The sequence below is a fragment of the Drosophila albomicans genome, chromosome X (genome assembly GCF_009650485.2).
Source record: "Drosophila albomicans strain 15112-1751.03 chromosome X, ASM965048v2, whole genome shotgun sequence".
Classification (NCBI taxonomy): domain Eukaryota; kingdom Metazoa; phylum Arthropoda; class Insecta; order Diptera; family Drosophilidae; genus Drosophila; species Drosophila albomicans.
The window spans coordinates 19,998,644-20,022,834 of NC_047627.2; the positions used below are offsets into that span (position 1 = coordinate 19,998,644).

General features: G+C 36.3%; 1 protein-coding gene across 3 annotated transcripts in view; it reads right to left on the reverse strand.

Moving 5' to 3' along the window:
* The window catches only part of LOC117574120 (tyrosine-protein phosphatase non-receptor type 9), a 42,604-nt gene that overhangs the window by 16,700 nt on the left and 1,713 nt on the right, over positions 1-24,191 (reverse strand). Inside the window, exons 1-3 of one of the 3 annotated variants that reach the window (XM_034257817.2) lie at positions 15,479-15,619; positions 5,276-5,782; positions 3,691-3,921 (exon numbers count right to left, since the gene is read on the reverse strand). In XM_034257817.2, the coding sequence (XP_034113708.2) occupies positions 3,691-3,921; positions 5,276-5,782; positions 15,479-15,598 (858 nt within the window). In that variant the 5' untranslated portion in view covers positions 15,599-15,619. Of the gene's footprint in view, positions 1-3,690; positions 3,922-5,275; positions 5,783-8,695; positions 8,833-15,478; positions 15,620-24,191 lie in introns of those variants that run through there. The other 2 variants (XM_034257976.2, XM_034257897.2) reach the window with 2 other exon arrangements.

A 24,191-nucleotide genomic window follows, 5' to 3' on the forward strand; every position in this document is an offset into this window, starting at 1 on the left:
GTCGCTGTCGCCGTTGCGTTCTTGACGCAGGCGCGCTCTCGCCAACCACCTTCAGAGCAACAGGGGAGCAAGCGACAAAGCAAGAGAGAGAGAGAGAGCGCAACCCTGGTAAACCGTTTGCTTAGGGAGAGTCCGAGAGCACACGTTGAACAACACACAGCTGAGGGTTGTTTTTGCGTTTTTGCATGGTTGCATTTTTTGCAGCTGTCGAAATTAGGTTTGTTGGGTGGGTGGCAAATGCGACAAAACGAACCAGGGCTGCACAACAAAGGGTCGATAGCTCGATCGAAGCAACAGAGTTGTCGGCAAACGAATTGCAAAGCAACTTGCATTTAGCCTTGACACAAACCCGCACGCCTACATTTGGTTCTCGTATTGACTAAAAGCAAACAGCATTTCTCAATGCGGAAACCGCGTTTGAAAATTCAATTAAACTGAATGAAATACAAACACACAGACACACACAATTATTTTGTTGTATGTGTGCAGTAATAGTAGAACAACAAAAAATGAGGTAAATTATGGCGTATAACTTTTGTGTTGCGTTGACTTTGAATTTGCATTTTAAGTTCACAAACAACTCAACACACACACACAGAGACATACAAGCGCACATTTGCGTCAATGTCAGACAGCGAAAACAAAAACAACTACTAGCAAGCGCACGTTGTAAAAATAACACGAAATATCGACGCAATATGCTTATTTAAGCCAACACACAGCACGCTCTCTCTCTCTCTCTCTTTTGGCACTAAAAATAACAATATCAATTCGATATAATAGATAATTGAGTCGCGAGTACGCGAGACTGCAGCTACCTTTTGTTGAAGTTTAACACGAATGAACAAGAATTTTTTTTATATTTTGCTGCTTCCGAATTACGCGCGTTCGCCTGAAGCGAAGGGGCGAGGGGGCAGGAGGTTGAGGCGTAACGGAAACGGTTAACGAGCCGGCACGATATACAAAAACAACAAAAAGAAGCAAAAGCCGAAGCCAAAGCCGAAACTGAAGACGAAGACGAAGAAGGAGAACAAAAACGAAAACGACGCACGTTTTATTTGCTTTGCAGTTGCTTCACTCGTGTATGCTTTTATAATCAATCTATTACGTTCGACTAGAACTCGTCAACTGAATTAGTTAATCAAGCACAAGATAGCCACAAGCGACGGCGCGCGAGCAATAAAAAAGCTAAAAGTGTGCGAGAGAGCGTGAGAGAGCGCAAGCTAAAACGAGAGTGAAAATGTCTGTGTGTGTGTGTGTGTGTATTGTTTAGCAGCTGTTCCAGTGCCACGCAATAAAACTTTACAATCGCTTTCCAATATGAGAATGTAATCTCTCCGCTTTAAGTACAGTGCGTGTGAGTGTGTTTGGGTATTTATTGTGCTTATAGTTAGCATTGTATAAACGCTTACGCTGCGTATGCGTAATATGGCAAATGTTACGCATACGCCCGTAACACCCTGTGAAGAGAGACACAGAAAGAAATATAGTGAGAGAGAGAGTGAGAGAGAGCACGCTAGAGAAAGAACGCGCAGGTGTCTTAAGCTAAAGCAGTTTAATCTGACGAAATTTTTAATTAAACGCATCATTTCTTGCAACACATATTTAATATTCTCATTATTATTTTCATTTTAGCACACTTTATTTAAAAATATGCATATTTCACAACATTTAGCGTGAATTTATAATCAAAAATAGAGCTCGAGCTAATTTGACCTTTTTCTACTTTAAGCAAATTAATCAAATTAAAAACCAACAAGGCAAAGAACATAATCTAATAAAATTGTAAAGTAAGGTGTTTACTACTCATTGTCTCTATTTTTGTTCTTTATCTTACGTTGTAACAATTTCGGAAAATCGAAGCCGGAACTGCATTCAAAGCTACTTAAATATTCTACACTGAATTTATGTTATTATAAGACCGGCTTCAAATTATTGTCGTAGTACACCAAGTTTCTAGAACGGAAAACATTTTCCGGAAATCTTTTGCAGCAATTAAATCGAATTACAATTGAAAGAAAACACGCCAAAAGTCTTGGCACCATAAACTGTTCTACTTAACTGCAAAATTGCATCACAAAGTGTCATACAAATTCATACTCATAATCATATGCACACACACACACATACTCGCATTTCCATTGATCTACGCTACGCAAAAATTCCTTCAGTTCATTTCACTCGTCACACGGCGCTTTACCTCATTCTATTCCACTTTGCACCCACTCTTCACTCTCGCGCACACAATCGGCGTCCCTCTCCCACACAGAAAGAGCGTAAGTTGCGTGCTCTCTCAATTTCTTGCGCTCTCTCAGCTGCTGCCGACGTCGCTGTCGGTGTCGCTGTTGCTGTTGCCATTGCCAGCCACTCTGCTTAATGCCCACGCAAATTATTTTATTGCTTAGCTTTTTTTTTGGTTTTGTTGTTGTTGTTGTTGTTTTTGCGCTTTGATTTTTGAACAGACAAACAGATTGTAAGAATGTATGCGTGTAGACATTAGGCAGCTTCGCTGACCATGAGCTGCGCAGCGTCGTCTTGGCGACGACGTCACAGCCGGCTGCCGGCAAAGCTCACACACACAAATGTAAATGCTATTTGTATTTACACGCATTTACATGCACATCACATTGTCTTCTTTATTGCGAAATGCTTCAAAGTTTACAACGACAGTCAAAAGTAATGCGCGAAACATTCATTCACGCACTCCATCACACGCACACACACACATCTGGCTGTGAATGAATGAAATGGAAAACGAACAACCGCAGTAGCTACCTGTTGTTGTTGCTGTTGTTATTCTTGCGGTTGCTTTGCCCCCTATTTCAAAGCAAGCCACCAAGCAACAATGAATGCTCAACTTTAATATATCCGCTGCGTCAAACTTAATGCTTGCGGTTTCTTGTTTTTAATAGTTGCTGCACAAAGTTGCAAGCAATACAATGCAGAAATCAATAAATCACTTTTGACTTTGAAATACTAAAATGAAGTTAGCTACTCATCACCATAAAAGCCTTCTTTACGCTCTCTACCGGGTATAAAAAGATGACGTCTTATTCGCTGCTGCGTTGGCGTCGATGTCGATGTCGACGTTGGCGTAGGCGTGCAAAAGCACCGTCACTGTGTGTATGTGTGTGTGTGTGTGTGTGTGGGCGTCTTTTATTTGTTCATTTATGTATGTGCTTGTGTGTGTGTGAAAAGGGTTCGCAGCTGCTGTTGCGCTGATTGTTAAACTACTGCTCAACCACTTCCGCTGAGACGACCAAAAGGATTTCCGAGTTTTGCTCTTTTGTTAACTCTTCAATTGAACCAGGAGTAAACGAAAGAAGAGGAGAGCAGGGAGTTGGCATTGCAGCCACGCCTAAGTTTATAGCTGCATTTGCGGCGAAATGAAACCAAATTTTCAGCTTCAAGACACAAATGTTGGTGGAATTAAAAGCCGCATGCATGTCTCTTATTTTTTTTCGTCTTTACTGTCTCATCCCAATTTGTTGGTTATGCTTTGTGCCCACACACTCACACACACACACTTGCACAGTCTTCTTCTTCTATTTGGTCCCAACATGCAGTTGACCGACTTTGACAATTTACAAGCTAAGTGTGTCAAGCTTGGCAAAGCTTGGCGTAATTTTATGCACAGCCCAAAAGTATGCAACGAAATATGAAAGCGACTAAATGCAAATTGAAACTCACCTTCAGCAGTGTGAGTATCTTTTGCGACAGATCATAATCAAAATTGGAATACTTCGAGCCACTCATGTCATAGATGAACACAAGTCCCGCACGCTGCGTGTCCGTGTCCTGCAGCGCACAGTCCAACTGATACACGATACCCTGTAATGTTGTTGTGTGCGAGGCGCTCAGCGGACTGTGTCGATTGGCCGTAAAGAGCGCAATTGCCGCTCCACTCGATGTGCGTGCCGGCTAAACAGGAACAAGAAAAATATACAAATGAATACAATTAAAAATAATATATTTTGTATATAACTAAATATAATATATAAATTAATAGACAGATCTTAAATACATTTCATTTTTAAGTTAGACTTTAATTCAATAAATTGAAAGTTTATAAATGGAATGATTTTTTGTTTGTTTAAAAATTGCATGAAATAAGTAACATCTGACATGTCATTTTAGATCTCTGAATATCGCTGCACGAATTTCAAATAAATTGAAAATGAGAAAAATAACTACACAATTTCTTTGCATATCTAAAATTGTTCAAGATTTGTATCAACTATTTGACAATTGAATAATCCCAAAATAAGCAGAAAGTAACTCAAAGTTCATCAAACTCTAAAGAATTTTAACATTTAATATTTATATAAAACTTTTACAATACTTAGTAAAATAAATTGAAATTGAAGAGAATTTGATATTAATATAAATATAAAACATATTAATAGTCAGTAAAGTCAATCGAAATTGAAGAGAATTTAATATTGATTTTTGAAAATTTCCCTCAACGAGTAACACAACGTCTAGCAGACTTTGATACTGTCATTTAATATACTACAAAAATAGTAATTGATTCTGCTTTGTCACTTTGATGTATTTTAACCAATGTATGTGGTGCATATCAGTAATGTATTACAACTAAAAAAGCTACAATCGAGTGTGCTCAACTGTGAGATACCCATTTTGAATAAAAGTAAAACAGTGCGGTATTAATTTGAAAATATACCAAATTAATATACCGCAAAAAATACAACAATTGTGCCACTGACTATATTTGGTATATTAATATAATAATACATTCAAAATATACTAATGAGTGCATAATATACCAGATTGTCAGCGGAAGCTGACTACTACTTCCGTAGTAAGTGGGCGATTTTGCCCATACAAAAGTATAACTTCAACAATTTTTATCTGATAGCAATCGAATTTTCAGGAATCTTAAAGCTAAGAAAGATTTTGGAATTGTTTTAAGATAATTGCAAAAATTAAAGAATTCGTAATAAAAAACAAAAGATGAATGAATTTATACATTTTATCGTAAAACAGAAAAAGTTCCTAATATCAAGTAAAAATTAAAGATGAACGAATTTATTTTATCGTTAAAAATAAAAAAGTCCTAAAATAAAGTACGAAAAACAATAGATGAACGAATTAATATGTTTTATCGTAAAACAGAAAAGATTCCTAATATCAATCATAGCTCTAAATATAATGCTAATCCAGAGATATAAGAATAACCTTTACTTATTTTGAAAATTTCTAGTTTGTGTTTTTCTTCCACTGCTAGAAAATTGACCCCATAACATATACTCACCAGTATGGTAAATTTGCCAGTTTGCAGCTCGGAGCGCAGTGGCTCCACATCGGCATCGATGTTGTACAAGTATTCCCGCTGGCGAATCTGTTCATGCTGCTCGTATAGTGATACGGCCCGTTGGATGTCAAACTTACGGGCGTACAGAAACTTGACGGCTGTCGTGTGCGAGATGTGACGCCTGATGGGCAACGATGATGATGATGATGATGACAATGCTCCTCCTCCTCCACCTCCTCCACCCAATGTTGTCTGTATCTGTGTTTCTGGAGCAACAATTTGCTGTAGCTGTGACTGCGAGTGCGACTGCGACTGCTGATGCTGCTGTTGATGTGTGTTGTTGGTTGAATTTATGGTGATGTGGAAGTTGGATGTGCTGGCGTTCGAGGAGTTGCTCGATGAGGAGGCGGCGGCTGCGGCTGGTGCGCCAGCTGCTGTTCCGGTTGAGGTCGCTGTGCTGCAGTTTGCGCCCAAATTGTTGCAGAGTTCAATGAATTGTTTGACTGCCTGCAAAACACACACAAATACAAAAAAAAGGCAAACTTAATAATGGTATTTGAGCAATCAAATATTTTATATACTAAAAGAAAAATGCAAAAAAATATACAGAATAAAATGAGGAATCTTTTTAATATTTTTCGACCCTTTACTTTAAAGAAAAGTGTCTTATATGTTCGTCGAAGAAGAATCAACTAACGAACAGTATAAAAAACTGAGTTGATATCTTATCCCAATTCCAAAACAATTATAATGTTAGAGTGAAGTGTGCTCGACTGTGAGATGCTCGCTACCAATTGTGAGTAAAAGCAAACAAATTTCGTAAATCTTCTTTTTTATCTGATCGAAATTTTCAGGAATCTTAAATACAATAGTTCTTAATGTGTGTATCAAAATTCACAACTCTAGCTTCAAAATTACGCTTGTTATTCGATTTCCGTGGGCGGAAGTGGGCGTGGCAAAAATATGGAACAAATTTGATCTACGTGGAAACATAACAAGTGATGTCGAAAAAAATTTAGAGCGCTATCTCTTATAGTCTTTGAGATCTAGGTGTTCAAATGCACAGACGGACAGACGGACATGGTTAGATCGTCTCAGCTATTGACGTTGATCAAGAATATCTATACTTAATAGGTTCGGAGATGCCTACTTCTGTCTGTTACATACATTTGCTGGAGGCACAAAGTTATAATACCCTTATAACCTATGGGTAGCGGGTATAATGACTGCTGATTCTGATTTGTAAATATATCAAGTTTGATAAGTCGAATTTATTACATGCTATAAATGCGTTTCCTATACAGCTAACCACACACAAAGTCTCAAAAGTCTCACTCTCTCAGCTGTTGAGATAAACGCTTTCAAGCATACGGACGGACAGACAGACAGACAGTGATAGGAGCTCAATTCATTTTATAAATTTACAATTTGCTTCCACTTTGCAGAACTTTACAACGTCTTCATTGGAAACGCTTATCAATTTACAGCGTTACAGTTTTGCAAATAGCAATTAATTAAATTGATGAAGTATTCGCAACAATTGTGCCATGATTTATTGGTCTGCATTTGAAATGGTTTATTGCTTTCACAGCAATTGAATTGACATCGCACCACTAATTGCACTCTCTCTATTAAACGACACGCTATTAAAATGACGATTAATATTGCAAATAATCAAATCTAATGACCGCAACGTCTGTGCAAATAGATGCGATAGATTTCATTAGAAAAGCGATAAGCATACGACAAAGTCGCGGCGTATCATTAACCTTGGGGGCTCTCCAAGAAATCAGGTCAATAAACCGCTGTCATGAATCGTTTTGCAGATGGATAAGAAATACGCCATCGTTCAGAGCAGTTCTCAGTCAATCATTTAAGGCAAATCCAATAGCAAAAACAAAAAGCCAATAAAATGATTTTCAAAAGTACATTTTCATTCAACGTTAATTCATGTCGTATATTTGGCATGTAAAGAATTCTCAGACATGTTCCTCATCATCATTTGACAAGCGCAACTTGAATGGAGAATTCACAGCAAATAAAACAAAGCCAAGACGGCGGCTGTTCAAAGAGGCGGCAACAACTCATATTAAGTATACGCATTAACATATTTTTTCGATGCCCTGCAACAATTCGGGTAGACTGACAATCACTTGCTTTTAAATCACCACAAAAAGTTTAGTCTTTAAATTTGAACTCAACAAAATATGGTTTAAAGAAATTATATTAATGATTTTTGTAATTTAGTTTGAAAAAGTGAAATTTTCAACTGAAATCAAGTAAAAATCGAATTAAATTTGAAAATTAGATTAAAATAAATTAAAAAAATATATTCAAAGTTTCAAAATTAAGCTAGGTAAGCCACACTTTAATTATTTTCGCAGCTTTTAGCTTACAATCAATTGAAAATTGACTTTTGCTTATTTAAGAAACACGTGCAGAGTTGCCACAGTTGTCAAAATGCAAATGCCCCATTAAGTTGGCTGCGCTTTAAGAAGTCGACAACAAAATTCCACAGAACTGAAGTTGCCGGGAAAAGCTCAAATATTTCGAATAAATAATTTATAATGGTGTTTTCCAATGAAAGAACGGAACTAAAGTTTCGCGGAAATTCAATTTGCTATCAAAGAGGAAAAACAGTAGCTAGCTTGAGCAAATGTCAATAATGAATGATTTACTGAGAAACACGAGTTCCGCATAAATTGTACAATTTTCATCAATTCAAAAGCCGCAAACACAAAGAGCAACACATCTGTTCAATGTTGTTGCACTACGGAAAGATTGTATATTCGCAGAAAAAAAAGAGGGACAACACTGATATCTTTAGACAGTTCTTGATAAATGCCAATTTGAAAGAGAGGGAGAGAGAGGGAATGCATACTAAAAGCTCAACACGTTTTGTTTGGAAAAAAAGAGTTGCCACCCCTGTCCTCGTTCTCGCTCTTCCTCTCTCCGTTGACACTTTTATTAATATTTCGAGTTAATTAGGTTCCTCTTTTATTTTTCTGTTTTTTTTTTTTGCACCCCAATTGCGAAACACTTCAAGTGGGCTGAGTTTAATGAGTCTGAATTCGAGTAGCTCAAGTGTATTAAAGTCAATTAGCATTTAGTGTTTTGTTCGCTTTCTTCGAATTTCAACTGGGCCAAAGTGCAGGCAAACAAGTGAGAGGGCGAGCGAAAGAAATGGAGAGAGCGCACACACACTGCAAATGCGTTCGCTTGCTTATCAGTCACGACGTTTGTTGCTTGCTCGCTCGCACTCATCACTTCCTCTTTCCCTTCCCATTCGGCTATTCGCTATATTCATTCATGCGTTTTGCAGTTTACTAATTAGACACTTGACATGCGCTAAGCACGGTTGGGTGGGGGAAAGGGGAAATGACGTCACAAGCACACGCACACACACACACACACACACACCTGTTCGCGATTGCGGCGACGCTGATAGAGATGCACCATATTTTTATTTGGTCGTTAGAAAGACACAGCGAAAAAAAAAATATTAAATAAACACACGCGTGTAGTGTATATATATTCGATATAGGGTATTCTCGGTGAGAAATTCGCGACACGACGCCTTCAATGTTTCTTTCATTACTGAAACAGCAAAAACGCAGCGCGTCGCGTCGCGTTTCGATCAAGCGAATTAAACAACGAAGCCCACAACAAAAACAAGAACAACACACAAATACTGATAGCGCGCTCTGTCGACGCTGCCCTGATGACTAGCTTCTGCTGCTGCCCAGTAGAGCCGAGCGATGCCGAACCGAGCCGAACCCCAAACCATATGTTAACGAACTTTATTGAACTGCATTGCATTGCAGTGTTGTGAAAAAAACGAAGGGCGGGGGAGACAAGCACACTTTACAAACGAAGAGCCGAACGAGCGAACGAGTAACGAAAGCCAACGAACGCAGGCACAACAGACAATCGGGACAGCAGATCAATGCGATGTGGGGAACAGCAACAATTCTAAGAAACAAAACCAACAACGCATGCGCCCGCGTTGACGACGGCGACGTCGACGTCGTCATCATCGTTGCTGTTGCTACTAACATACCAAAAATTTGAGTCATCATCTCATTGGCTTGCCCATATGTCACCGTCACCGTTCATGTCGCTGCCGCTGTCGGCGTCGCAGTCGACGCACAGGAGTTTTATAGCATTAGTGCCGTCATTATTGCAGTTGAGCACTGAGAGAAATATCACATGAACTCAACACAATACGGCTTATCTAACTTGAGTGTTATCAATTTTTAATGAGAATAAATTGCCGATAATCAAATTTAGCTATAATGTTATCAATTTTTAATGAATATACATTTCTTGCAAATTATAGCAAGAATACGTGTACCTAAAATAAACATTTAACTGGAACTTATAATCTTTATCAACGTAATTTCATAAATTATAAATGAAAAAGAATGAAATTAAAAATTCAAATAGTCTTCACAATCATCTAAACAAGCACTTGTTATAATTGATATTCGAACACAAGTTGTTTTTCTAGTGAATTCAAATTTGTTAAGAAAATCAAAAGATTTAATTATCATTTGCATTCTCATTGTGCAAAAAGCTCTGCACAACGTGTTTGCTTTCTAATTAATGGCGGTAATTTCAATAAAAAAAATGTTTAAAAATATCACTTCTTTCTTCTTGCTTTTTTGTCACTTTGTATCAGCATACGTGCCATTGTTGTGAGTGACAGAGAACATTAAGAGAATAAAAAATAAATAAAAAAAAAAGTAGCTAAGCTATCAGATGAAACATCTTTCTACGTATTGCGAGCATAATGAATAAGAAATATTCGACCTTTACCCCTGCTTACATAACATTTAAAGAATCAGATGCTGATTCAATGAAATTCTAGTAAATGTTTTCATTTTTTTTTTGTTTTTTTTTTAGTAAGAGCAACATTGCATTCGTCGAGTGTAGAGGCGGAGATGGCGATAATTGGGAAGAGAGTGCGTCACCTTTATTTATTTTTTGTGGTCAGATGTTCGCCCATTGTTTCCACGAATCGTCATTATCATACAGACAGCCTCAGCTGACCATCGCCATCAGCGAACTCAAAAAAAAAAGAGATACTAGAAAGCCGAAACGAACTTTATGGAGAAATAAAAATCGAGCACTCTGTATTTGTATTTGGGTATTCCCTAAGTTCCCTTAAATTGAGAAGATCCCCCGAGAGTTAAAATTTCAAATTTTACATGTAAATTGTATTCACAAATTGTTGCTTAGCCACTCAATGACATCACACGGCGCTGCAAGTCTGGGTCAGCTTTAATGAGCATGACTGTATCTAATTTTAGCCATTTGTCTTAGCAACGGAGGAGTGGGGAGAGTGTGTGTGTGTGTGTGTGTGTGTCTGTGTTGTTGTTGTGTTTGTGTTTGAGTTGTTGCGGCTTTCACTTTTAAACGCCCTAAGCTAATAGTGGGCTTATCAGCGTAACCGCTTGTGACTAAGCAAAGACCCTACTCAACAATGTTGTATCCAATTTTATACCACGTGAACGAGTTGACGATGGGTATGCAAAGAAATAGTTCAAGATGTTTGTTGTGCACAACGATGTTTACATGAGAAGTATTTATACTTAGTGCTGTGTCAAATTAAACGTAATTTGCACTTAGCGGCCACACTGAATTTAGTACAGAAAATCATTTAGCGGCATACATTACTCACTTGGCGGTCATACAAGAAAAACGTAGCATAGAAAACACAGAGAAGATAATCTTGCAGTGCACTTAACGTCTTCTCGCTTAGCGGCCGCAGTTGAGGCCGCTATATGAGATTTAAGTGTATAATAACTGTATTTAGAACAGAAATTCATTTAGCGGCATACATTAGCATAGAAAACATAGATAATATTGACAATATTGGGTCGAGCTTAATGTCTTCTCGCTTAGCGGCCGCAGTTGAGGCCGCTAAATGAGATTGAAGTGTATAATAACTGTATTTAGAACATAAATTCATTTAGCGGCATACATTAGCATAGAAAACATAGATAATATTGACAATATTGGGTCGAGCTTAATGTCTTCTCACTTAGCGGCCGCAGTTGAGGCCGCTAAATGAGATTGAAGTGTATAATAACTGTATTTAGTACAGAAATGAATTTAAAGGCATACATTAACATAGAAAACAAAAATAATATTGACAATATTGCCTCGCATTTAATGTATTCTCCCTTAGCGGCCGCAGTTGAGGCCGCTAAATGAGATTGAAGTGTATAATAACGAATTAGTTTTAGAGCATATCTTTTCGTTTGTCATTTGCTTTTGTAATGTGTTGTTCGCTCTCTGCTTGTTTCGTTTTCTTCTTGTTTTCGCTAATTTCTTAAGTAAATAAAGAAAATGAAAAGTTGCCGCCGCCGCCGTCGACGACGACGACGACGAAGCAAACAGTTCAGCAAGAAGAAACGTGGCCAGAATTTTGTTGCCAAGTGTGTGTTGCAATATCAGAGAGTTTTGTTGGAGGCCAAATTGTTAAACAACAATAATATGCGCATGTAAACACAAACAACTTGCAAGAATCGTTGTTGTTCAACAAAGATTGTGCCGTCATTAAAAGTATTAGTGTGTGTGTGTGTGTGTGTATGAAGAGCATTTCCGGTTCCGACACGTTCAGCGCGGAACGTGCGATGCCTCAAATTATTGGGCATTCGCTGTGAAGCGAGTTAATAGAGCAACAAGTGAAACGTTTTTCCCCCAGACGCAGTCACAGCTTTCATAACTGTGCATGCAAAGTAACAGCAAAAGCAATAGCACCATCATCGTAAAGAAGAAGACGAAGAAGTAGTTGAAGAAACATTCTAAAACTGTAAAATGCACGAAGAAAAAGAAAAAAACTGTGACTCAAGTTAGAAAAAGCGTAAAAACGAAGAATTTATACACTGCACATTAGTGGAACTTGAATATATTTTTTCTAAAATATGATAATGAAGTTGAAAACGTTTCACAGTGTCGCAAAATTAAAACTTTAATATCATACAAAGATTTATCACAGAGTCTACAAAATTAAGTTTCTTAAAACTAAAAGAAATTCTACATTTGAAACGTGAAACTTTAATATTAAAAAATTCTTTAATTAATGATTTTATAGATAGAAGAATATAACTAAAAGAAATAAATATGTATTATTATTTTAGCAAATATTAAGAGAGGTCTTTTAAAACAATTTTGCATTAAAAACTCAATTTATTGGCATTGCAGGTTTCGATTGAAGCTTAAAATGTAAACAACTCCATAACAAGTTTTAGTTTTACCACTCATAATATTTCTGTCTTCTCGCGGCTTATAACAAAGTTATAATACCCCGCTTAACAGAAGAGTATGTAATGTGGAAGGAGTTAAACAGCTCAAGATTGAAGTTAAGTGAAGCTGTGTGTTGCATGACAGTTTGTGGTCTATAATGTTCTTTGATTGAGTCGCCGCTAAGCTAAGCGAACCCAACCCCAGCATTAATCGTCTATATATGAGTGTGTGTGGAGTAAAGTAGTCGTGGTGTGTTCACGTTGTTGGCTAATCAGCGATCGCATCGATCAACACATAACTTATGGTGATCATCCAAGCGAGTGTGGCGAGTGGTGAGTAATCAGTGAATATGATCAGAGACGCGAAGTTATCGCTAAACGTGATCGGATCGGATCGGATCGGATCCACTACAAAAGTGGCCAATGAGCGAATTTGATCATGAATTATTGCAATGGCTTGCGAAATGATCATTTGATTGCATCAGCATCATCATCAGTGTCAGCTACTGTTGTTGCCGTTGTTTGTGCTTTGTGCAGTTTGATGCAACTGTCAACAACTGTTTGTCACACTCGATACGTGAGAGAAACATACCCCGAAAAAAAAAACTAAAGCTCTTTGGTAATAAAACACGATCAGAATTTAATCGGAAATCAAATTTAATCACCAAGTCACTGTCAAGTTTAAATCGTTTGCAAAATTTACGATATTTCAATCCAAAATTCCGTTTTCATTAACTATTCGCATTAAACATATTTGAGTTAAACAAAACTACCTTATATCCCTAATATATATTTTCTTATTATCTTCAGTTGGTGTGTAATTAAAACTTACTCAACATGAAAAACAAGAAATAAGCATTAATCCTGAAAGAACATATTTTTTTTTCTTCATAAGTTCATGAGAACTGCAATCATTCGTGTAATTTGTTGAGTCTGTTTTATTTCCAGGGTCAGGATATTGCTGGCAGATTGCCGCATTTGACACCAAACACCGATGCAGACATCCGTTGTTTTGTTGCCACAGCAAAACGGCAAACGGAAATGGACGCCGGTTGCATTGTGCGTGAGGTGAGACGAAACGAACGAAGCGGGGCAACACTTTCGCATAGCTTAAAATACAACAAACACAAAAAAAGTGCTCTTGAAAGCACATTTAATGCGCTTCCGCTTTGTGCGCAGTCGCGTGGAGATTAATAACTGACTAGTGGAGCGATTATTACAGCTACGTGGACTATCGACTGGAACTGAAACTAAAGCTAAAGCTGGCAATGGAACTGGAACTAACCATTGGAAATGATTCCAAGATTTGCATATGAATTTGCGTGTCAATCAGTAAACGGAACAAATCGAGAACAGACAGTTGTTAAGCTAAACGTATCAATTAGAAAAAGAGAAACAGCTGCTCATCAAGCACTGTCATAAATGCTAAATGCAAATACTAAATACTCTATTCTAATTTGCAACACAGATTAATCACATTTAAGCACTTTCTTTGTGGCAAAGCGAAGCTTCTTTCGATGTAAATAAATTAGCTAGCTCCAACTAGAAATCAATGCAGCTTTCTCGAGCTTTGAACTTTCAGCTTTTATAGTTAAACACACACACAAACATTCACATTGACTTGTGCGAACATCATTCTAAAGAGGAATTGGGAATCAGTCAAGAGAAGTCAGACCATGATACAATAACACAAGGTAGTCTCGTCGGAAAAGCTGCCCCTTATCGACAGTAGAGCTTTGCGATTAACCCTTCAATTGTGCATAGGGTTTAATTGTTCCACTATATTAAAAAGAGTTGAAATGTTTTTTATAATTTAATTTTTAATAGTTTAGAAGTTGACAGTAATCGTTATTTTTGTTTTTGATTACTAATTATTTTGTTCAGGTTCTTAATTCTATCATAAAGTTTCAAATATATATATATATAATTGCAATCTGACATTTTTGTCTTGCGCAAGGGTTAATCTTCACAAAAAAAATCGTCCGCGCACAACCTTTCGCTTCAACAAGCACGAGCGCACTGACGATAGTGGCTCGAAGCCGAACGTTAAGGCACGCGACGAGACTACCTTGTGTTATTGTATCATGAGTCAGACGCACAGCTTCAGCTTCGGGTTTGTACATCTGACAGCTGGGCAGGCGAAAAAGGGGAACAAAAAAAAAAAAGGTGGACAAAAGAGCAAGCGTAGAGCTAAGAGGAGCAAGGCACAAAAAACGTCTAAAAGAGGCAACAAAAACTAATGAAGCGCGTCTATAAATAGCGCAAAATACACACGTAGACTAACTGCAGTCAAGTGTGATGAACTGCAAGATACCCTCTAGTAATTTGTAGTGTGACCAAAGCCACTTTAAAATACACACAACTGCAGCTAAGATTCTATTGATAAATATATTACAAGAAAAACTCAAAAGTTTGTATTTTCTAGTAATTTCAATTTAAATATTGTGAAGTTATTTTAATCTACATTTTTGTGTATTCAACTTATCTTTACCTTTTACTTTGTTTGTAAAAATATTTCCTGTTTTAATAGGTAATAAACTATAAACATTTAAGATCATAACAAAAAAATTCAAAAAGTAAAATAACTATTATTATTTACATTACCTCATCTCTACTTTATACCTTCTGCCTGCTGAACTATCATACCCTTTTACACTATTGCTAGCAGGGTATGCAGCAGAAAGAAGGAATGAAAAACAAGCCTGGCAACAACTGCAAACTGCAACTCAAAAAAAAAACAAGCAGAGAAGACAAGCTAAAGTCAAAGTCACAGAGACGCGCGATCAAGTTGAAGGATGGCAGAAGAAGAAGCGCAAATAACCGCAGTGCAAAATATGCATATGTATGCATGTGTGTGTAAATTGAGACAAAACTGAGAAAGTCAAAAACAAAACAAACGATACTCAGCATGTGGGAGTTGTTAGATGTGTGTGTTAGAGCGAGAGAGCACCTTGGTTATGCACAAATAGAGGCGTCGATGACAACTGCTGCTTGCTCTGGCACTCGCATAATCGTAGTCTCCTGCTGCTGCTGCTTCTTCATATTTATCCTTTCGCTGCTGCCGCTGCATTTTGTCGTCGTCATTTCACTTTTCATGCACAGTAACAAAAAAAAAACGCACCTCTACGCATGCATTGCAAAAAAACTTTAGCAAATTATTGATCAATGTAGGAATAAATTCAGTTTTCGGTATGTGTTTTCCACAAACAAAACAAAACAAAACACAACACAAAACGCACGCGCGCACACGAGACAAGATGAACAACGCGACGCGACTGCGACGACGACGACGACTGATGGGGCCAAAAGCAGCAGCAGCAGCAGCAGCAGGCAACACCAACAGTAACAGCAGCAGCTGAGTAACAGAGTTGTTGTTGTAGTTGTTCGCCAGCAAACAGCAAACAATAAAAACGAAACAAGGCGCAAACAGAGCGCGCAGCGCAGTCGCAGTAACAACAAAAGCTCAGCGCATGCGCCGACGCTACGCGACGCAGCAGCCCGCCCCATTACACGCTTTTGTTACTGCTGCTGCTGCTGCCACTGACACAGTTCAATGTCAGAGATCTCTCTCTCTCTCTCTTTCTTGCTCTCTACGCCACTCTATGTAAAGCAAAGCCCAACTAATGTTAATGTCAGGATGAATGATGTCTATGTTATGTTAACAGCTAACAGCGCGCTGTTATTGCTAAACAATTCTAACGCATGCATTAACATTAAACAAAAGAAACTACGCACAACAACAAAAATACAAAAAATTTAACAAAAAGCCAAAGTGAACAAAAAAAAAGGGGGGAAAAAAGTAATATGCGAAATAAAGTGCGCATTTGGCAAGTCAAAAGTCAAGCACACGCCTCGCTGAGCAGCTTTTGTGCTTAAATTAATTTATGTTTGTACGCACACACACACACACACACACACACGCCTATGCATACGTATGATTTGTGTGTGTGTTTACTTTGGCTTTGCTCTCTCTCACTTTATTTTATGACTTCTTATGAAAGTGTTAAGAAATTTCGCTGCCGTTTTCGAGTGTCGCCATCAAAGCGGAGAAAAATTTCACCCGCCGCTTGCAGCTGCTGCCGCTGTTATCTTTCCTTCTCTCTCTCTTTCTCTCATTAAAGTCTTGCTGTGCTTTTGATTTGTTTTCTACCATTTGCGCATGATTATTGTTATTATAATTACTACGCTTTCTTATGGCCGCCGCATCGATTATATTTTTTAAACAAAACGCGTCAGCTTAAAAGCTTACATGGGGCGTGACATTGACACTAAACAAAAACTATCGCTATCTCCATTTGTTGTTGCTCACAACTTTCTTTTCAAAATAAAAACAAAATATGTATTAATATGTATCCGCATCCCAAAAAGAAATCACATAACTTGTATAAATAACAAAAAGAAATGTTTGTCACAGCTACAACGGCGGCAGCCCTGAAACAAGTTCGACATGCGATTCCAAGCATCATGCATCATCAACATCGCAACCCTGGCAACCCACTTAGAAAGTGATCCGAATGGGATTAGTGGGTCTCTCTCGCTCTCTCCCTCTCTCCACCGTGGCATCAGCGTCTTCGTCTCTGTCTCTGTTACGCAAGTGGAGACTCAGTTCGGCCATCATCGAGAGTGGCGAATTGTTGTCAACGATGATGACGATGATGTGACATTATTTTTCTGACCATCAAAACGTGACTGGCAGTCAGCTTTGCTGCTCCTGTTGTTTTGCTCTAGATCAAGTAGAGTTATGCAAGCGCACACCTTCAACTCTCCACTGCAGCTTAGTCTATTGCAAAAGCTTTCGATTGTTGTTGTTGTTGTTTGTGCAAACACTGCAAATTCGGCAGTCGATGCGCAGCAGCAAAGACACGCACTCACACACATGTATGTACATACATATGTATGCGTGTGCTAAGCATTAGAAAAGTTTTGTCAAATTTAAAAGCGCGCACATAAATGAATAAGAGAATGAATGAAAAGAAACAATACAATCGATTTTTATGAAATCGATACTCTGTTGACTTTGTCGAATCTCTAAATTAAAACAAATGCTTTATGCATAAAATAATATAAATGTAGAAAAAGAATACAAAAAATATAAAAATGTGTATTCAAGACTTAAATTTAATCTAGTAATATCTGCTATTATGTTTGATAAACGAAATCCTTTCTATAATTAATTTTATTTTTATTCCATTTTTAATGTAAAAAAAAAAAAATACATTATTTTCGATTCGATTTATCTGCTCTTCTAAATTGTAGATTTCTTTAAATTTTGTAAGTAAATTTTTTATTATCGATATTGCTTTTATGTTTGCTTGCCTTGCAGTGTACTTCAATCCAAAGCCCAGCTAATCAATTAATTCAACTCTCTTTGTTAACCTGTTTTCTCTTGTTTTAAAGAACCTACTACTACATAAACACACATAGATTGAGTTCTCAGTATCAGCACGAGTTTTAATTAAGTTGAAGCAGACACATAAAGCTCTTCTGCTGGCAGGTAGCATTATTTGTAACGGTTTTTTTGTTCAAAGCTTTGGGCAAGATGCCAGGCAAAAGCAAACGAAACCAAAGCAGAGCAACAATTATAATAACAACAACAACAACAACAACAGTAGTAGCAAGAAGAACAAACCTAACAATGGTCGCAAATGTTGCTTTTTAATTATCAGAAATGGTAAAAAATAGCCCCACACTCTATGGTGGAGCAATGTAGGGCAAAAGACGCAAATAAAAGCTTTTCTATATTGTACATATGCGAAGTTAGACCAGACCAAAAATGAACAACAAAAACAAAAACAAAACAAAAAAGAAAGAAAATACAAACATATATACATAGTAGTATAAAACTCATTTCTTTTCACAATGTAAATCGGTCAAACCAATCAAAAAGGCAGAGTAAAAACCTCCACAACAACAACAACTACAACAACAGCAATAATAATAGCAATAGCAACAAGCAGAAGCAAAAGCAAAAGAAGAAGAAGAAGCAAGGCCCATCCGGCGATATTATCAACGCTCTATTAGAGTTCTTTCAACTCGGGTTTTAACAACCATTTTTGCAACCATTTTTTTTTTTTTCTTTTTGAATGAGCGCCGCGGGTTATTGGAAAGCGTTGGATGATTGAAGATGAGACAGCACAACAGAGTGAGAGAGAGAGAGAGAGAGAGAGAGAGAGAGAGATAGAGATGTGAACACGTTCGTTTATTGTCGCCCAGTGAAGTGACCCCAAAGCAATGCTTTTGCCCAAACAAAATGCAATTGAATATTATTGCAACAAAGACTTGAGCACGGCCACAATGGATAAGAGAGCTGAGAAGCTGAAGCTGAAGCAGAGAAGATGACAACAGCAACGGAAATAAAACGTCAGACAATACCGTTCATTGCTGCTGCTGGCTGCTAGAAACATAGCTTAGCAACAACAACAACAGCAACAACAACAAAGGCAGCAGCGAGCCCAAAAAGCACGCAAATGAGCTGAGTGAGAACAACAAAAAAAAAAAAAAAAGAAAAAATAGCGATAAAGCGCCTCAAACAGAAGAAAGCGTTGCGGAAGCAGCAAAAGCAAAAGCAGTAGAAGCAGCGACGTCAGCGTCGACGTCGACGTCGACATCGAGTCAGCCTACGACGAGGGTCTCCAAGTGAGCTAAAAGAGAGGCGCTGCGCTGTCGAGCCTCGAGCCACTCGGCCGGTCGGTCACATATGATGGAGGGGTTCAACAACCTGCGATTGGAATAAAATACACGCAGCAGGCAGCAACAAACAACAATAACAAACAAAACAAATTGCGATAGACAAATTCGCATAGGCGAATGGAAAATTGAAGAAGAACAAGCTGAGACTGTGACTGCAATTGAACCAGCTCAAAAGGATGGCATGCGACTAGTTCCAATACATTTTATCGCAAAAAACTTATCGAACGTATCGCAAGTTCCGATAATACTTATCGAACAAGTTATGAGGCTTAAATAAGAAAACTGTTAATTAAAAATATATTTTAAAATCGAATTTAAAAAAAATTGAATGAAAATTTCAATATGATGACCAAAATGGCATAATTAAAGACCTTTGATGAAAGCCAAGAAAGTTCATGATCATGATCAAGTGCATGCTTAAATTCTTAATTTCAAAAAAAAAGTTCCGATAATACTTATCGAACAAGTTATGCGATGATTGCACTTGCAATTAACAGCTTAAATAAGAAAACTGTTAATTAAAAATATATTTGAAAATCAAATTAAAATAAATTAAATATTTCAATATGATAACAAAAATGGCATAATTAAAGACCTTTGATGAAAGCAAATAAAGTTCATGATCATGATCAAGAAGTGCATGCTTAAATTCTTAATTTCAAAAATTTGAAATATTTCAGAATGCAAATAAATCCAGTTTTTGTGCAATAAGTTTGAATTTCTTTTAAATATACGTATATTTTATTTTTGGGCTTTAGACTTTGCTACATCAAGCACACAAAATATTATTGTATATTTCGAAAATATTTAATGAAATATAATATTGAAAAGGAATTTTTATATATATGCCAAATAAAAGCACACTTTAGTATTCCAAAAGAATTTACGCTCACTTTCATTTTTGCCATTCTTTTTTTTTTTGTTTATTTAAATTCTAAGCTTTCAAGTTCGTAAACCTGGAATTAGTGAAAGTCATGGAAAAAAACTGGAACAACCAAGCATTAAGTCTATTTACATTTATTCTATAAAATATTCGCTTTTTTGTTGGCTGTGTGTGTGTAAATGCAATAAACGCGAAAACATCAAAAGAATATTTTGAGGGCCCTATGGAAAATGTACAACGCAATAATGGCAACAAAGTGTAAAAAATATATATGTATGTTAATGAAATGCTGCTTTATATAAAGAGTGCAAATCTACCTACCAACCTATATATACATATATATAGGTCTCGAGTTCTATAAATATGCGGCAGCTAAAGTAGGTATGCATTGTGTGTGCTTCAGCGATAGAAGAAGAAGAAGAGCAACTGAAACATTTTATATTAAAAGGGTTTCATTTTTGTGCCATTTTTTGTGTGTTGTGTTTTGATGCACCTGCTAAAAAATCATCAGAGTCCTTTGACTATGGCAAATAATGTAAATAATGAAAGGTTTATACCCTGTTAAATTAAAATCTTGTCGGAATTCATTCCTATATTTAGCTATATTTCTTTTTTTCACTTTAAGTTTACTTGGAATTGCAAGGTGCAAAAAGATCATTTAAGGAAATTTCTTTAAAAATGTTAAAATAAAATTATAATTTCCTTTCTTTCTTTTAATTTGCTAAAGTGGAAAAGATAAACTTTAAATGTAAAGTTTTGTACATAATATATACTTAAAATCTTGTCGAGATTCATTCCAGAGTAAACCAAAATTTCACTATATTTAATTTTTTCACTTAAAGTTTAGTTGATATTAAAATCAAATCACCGAAAATCATTTAAAGCATTTGAAAAAAGATCATTTAAGGAAAATCTTAAAAAAAAAATTTTTTAAATTAAATTTTTTCACTTTTTTTTGTAATAATACTAAATTAATAAAAATCAAATCTTCGAAAGTTATTTAAAATAATTGACTTTTTTAAATATACTAAATCGGAGAATATAAATTAATGGAAATAAAGTGTTATATACTAAAAAGGTTTTTTTTATAATAAATGCAACTTTTGCATTTTTTAAAGAAAAAAAGATCGTAACCTTCTGCTCACTAAAAAGTTTTCTATAAAAAAAAACGCAACTTTAGAGTTTCTTAAATTCACTTATTATTATTATTATTATTATATTATTGAAATTATAAAAACAATTCTTAAATACCTTCAGGCTAATTTTTTACTTAAGAATAGAAGATGAAGATGTATTCATACTGACTGAAAATAAATTGTGCCGTATAAATGGCATAATTGCAAAAAGTGCAAGCAAAGATAGCGCAAACTTTTTGCAGAGCATGCGATATTCGATGTTGACGTCGCAGCATTGTTTGCATTTTCGCTTATTTTCGCTTGTTTATTTTGGAATACGTTTTTGGCTAGGTAGACGAGTTGAAAAGAAAATAGGAGACGGAAAGGTAGAGCGGTGTAGTTGGAGGCAGTAGTGACTAAGCATTCAGAGCCCCGGGGCGCTAAGCGTAGAGTGCTGAGCACAGCGTCTAAGCCCCCAGACGGACCCGGAACACGGCTTCATTTGGGGGTTTTTTATATTTATTTATTTTTTTTTGGGTTTTAGGGGCTGCTGCTGCTCCATTTGTGTTGGCTTTTTGTTGTGTTGTTGTCGCTGTGGTGATAACGACGGCGGCCACAGAGAGCGAGCGCAGTTGACCTATTTTCAACCGCACTCACACACACACACACACACACACACACTTGCATGTGCATTTATATACATATATATTTTCTTTTTCATACGCGTATTTATTTTAGCTTTTAATGAAAGTTATTGTTGCTATCTCTGGCAAGCTTAATCAACGCAAATGAGGAAGGCATTCAGGCAGTCAATCAAAGGCCGCTCAGCAACAGGCTGAACGAGTGAGCGAGAGAGAGAGAGAGAGAAAGAGACAGAGAGAACATAAAGGGCACATGCAACCTTCCCCCCCAAAAGGGGGAGAAAAGGTTATTGTACTTTTTGTGGCTGTCCGCCTGGCTCTCGTTCAGAGTTCAGAGTCCCTGCCACAAGGATTGAGAGAGCGAGCAACAGCAACAGCAGCAAATGCAAATGCAAAAAGTCAACTGCACTGGGACACTAATATTTCATAACTATAAACTCGCAAGCACAGCCAGACAACACCTACATATAGTATACTAAATGTGTGTGTGTGTGTGTAGCTGTTGTGCAGTGTTGTGTTGGGTGTTGCTGTCTGCCTCATTTTATGAGCAATTTGATTTATGCATCGAGTGTTCGCGCGCAGCCAACAAATTGAAGAAAGATGCGGATGACAAGGCGAAGATTTGATACGCTAAATTAAGTTTAGTATTTAATGAGATACTAGATTTAATATACTACGTTTGGTATTTAGTGATATACTGAATTTAATACACTTATGTAGTTTGATATATGGTGAAATGCTGGATTTAATGAGATACTGAATTTAATACCGTATGTTAAATTCGGTATATTATGAGATACTGGATTTATTACCATAAGTTAGGTTTGGTATTGAATGAATTTAAAACACTAAGTTAAAATTGCTATTTGATTTGGGATTTATGTTAAGCTTGGTATTTAATGAGATACCAGATTTAATATACTAAGTTTGGTATTTAATGAGATACTAGATTTAATATACTAAGTTTGGTATTTAGTGATATACTGAATTTAATACACTTAGTTAAATTTGGTATATGATGAGATACTGAATTTAATACCGTATGTTAAATTTGGTATATGATGAGATACTGGATTTAATACCGTATGTTAGGTTTGGTATTTAATTAGATACTGAATTTAATACCGTAAGTCACATTTGGTGTTTAATAAAATACTAGATTTATTAGGAAAACAAAAAATAAATAAATAAAACGAGCAGATGACAAGGCGAAATTCTTAATACACTTGACTCAATTTAAAGTAGTTGAAGAACTTTTAATTATAATCAAGCTAAGTATTTAATAGCACATTATTTAATGAGCCATTTAACTAACAGATAAATTTCAATGTTATCGATAAATCGATGCGATGTTTTAGATATATCAATTCTCAATATAGCTAAAAGAAAACTATTCTTGAGGCTAAAAAGAAAAAGGATTCAAAACAGTTTCGGATTGATTTGATACAAAATAAAAATAATTCCTTTTGCTTTTTTGAATTATACCAAATTTTATACTAAATTCCATATTCAATACTAAGTGTTGTATTTAGTAATGAAAAATAACATTTATCATGAATTTTGATGCCTGTTCCAGGCAAAATAATTCAACAGATATCAAAGAAAATCAGTCGAACAAACGTACTGAAAAAGCTAAAGTGCACTAAATGAATAAGAGTATGAGCAAACACAAATGCAACACACAGCAATATGATACATGTATAATTTCAGTTCAAGTGAAATCAATTATGTATACAAAGAAAAATACAAACATACACATACTTCATAAACAAATTGAGCAACATCTAAATTTGAATGTTTGTTTGTTGGTTTGCGAGGAGACATAAATGACATAACACGATATATGATACGAAATGTTTGAGAGTTTAATTGTTAAAAGCTTTGCCAACAAATGTAATTGAATCTGCAATTTGTTGTAACAACAACAACAAACTAATCAAATAAGAGCAAAGGGCGTTTTGGATTAATTCAGAATAGATGGAATTATTTATTTATTATTAAGTCGTGACAGTTTCAGGGCATAAACCTAAATGAACTAGAAATGACTGTTCAAGTAAGTGAGTAATCGTGGTATTACAATTAGAAGTTAATTAATTTATAGGAGCTATGAATCAACAATTTGAATAATTGCATCAAGTGTAAACTAGATTTCAGATAAGTATTGTCGAACAATATTTCTTATTTCTTTCAAGCAGACATCTCTCTTATTTTTAACGTTTTGTCATACAAATGTGTAATCGTTAAACTTCCTGCTTTTAATCGACTTTAAGCTGTATGAAATCGTAAATTCACGCCAATTATCATTATCAGGCTAAGTGACAAAGATAAAGATGA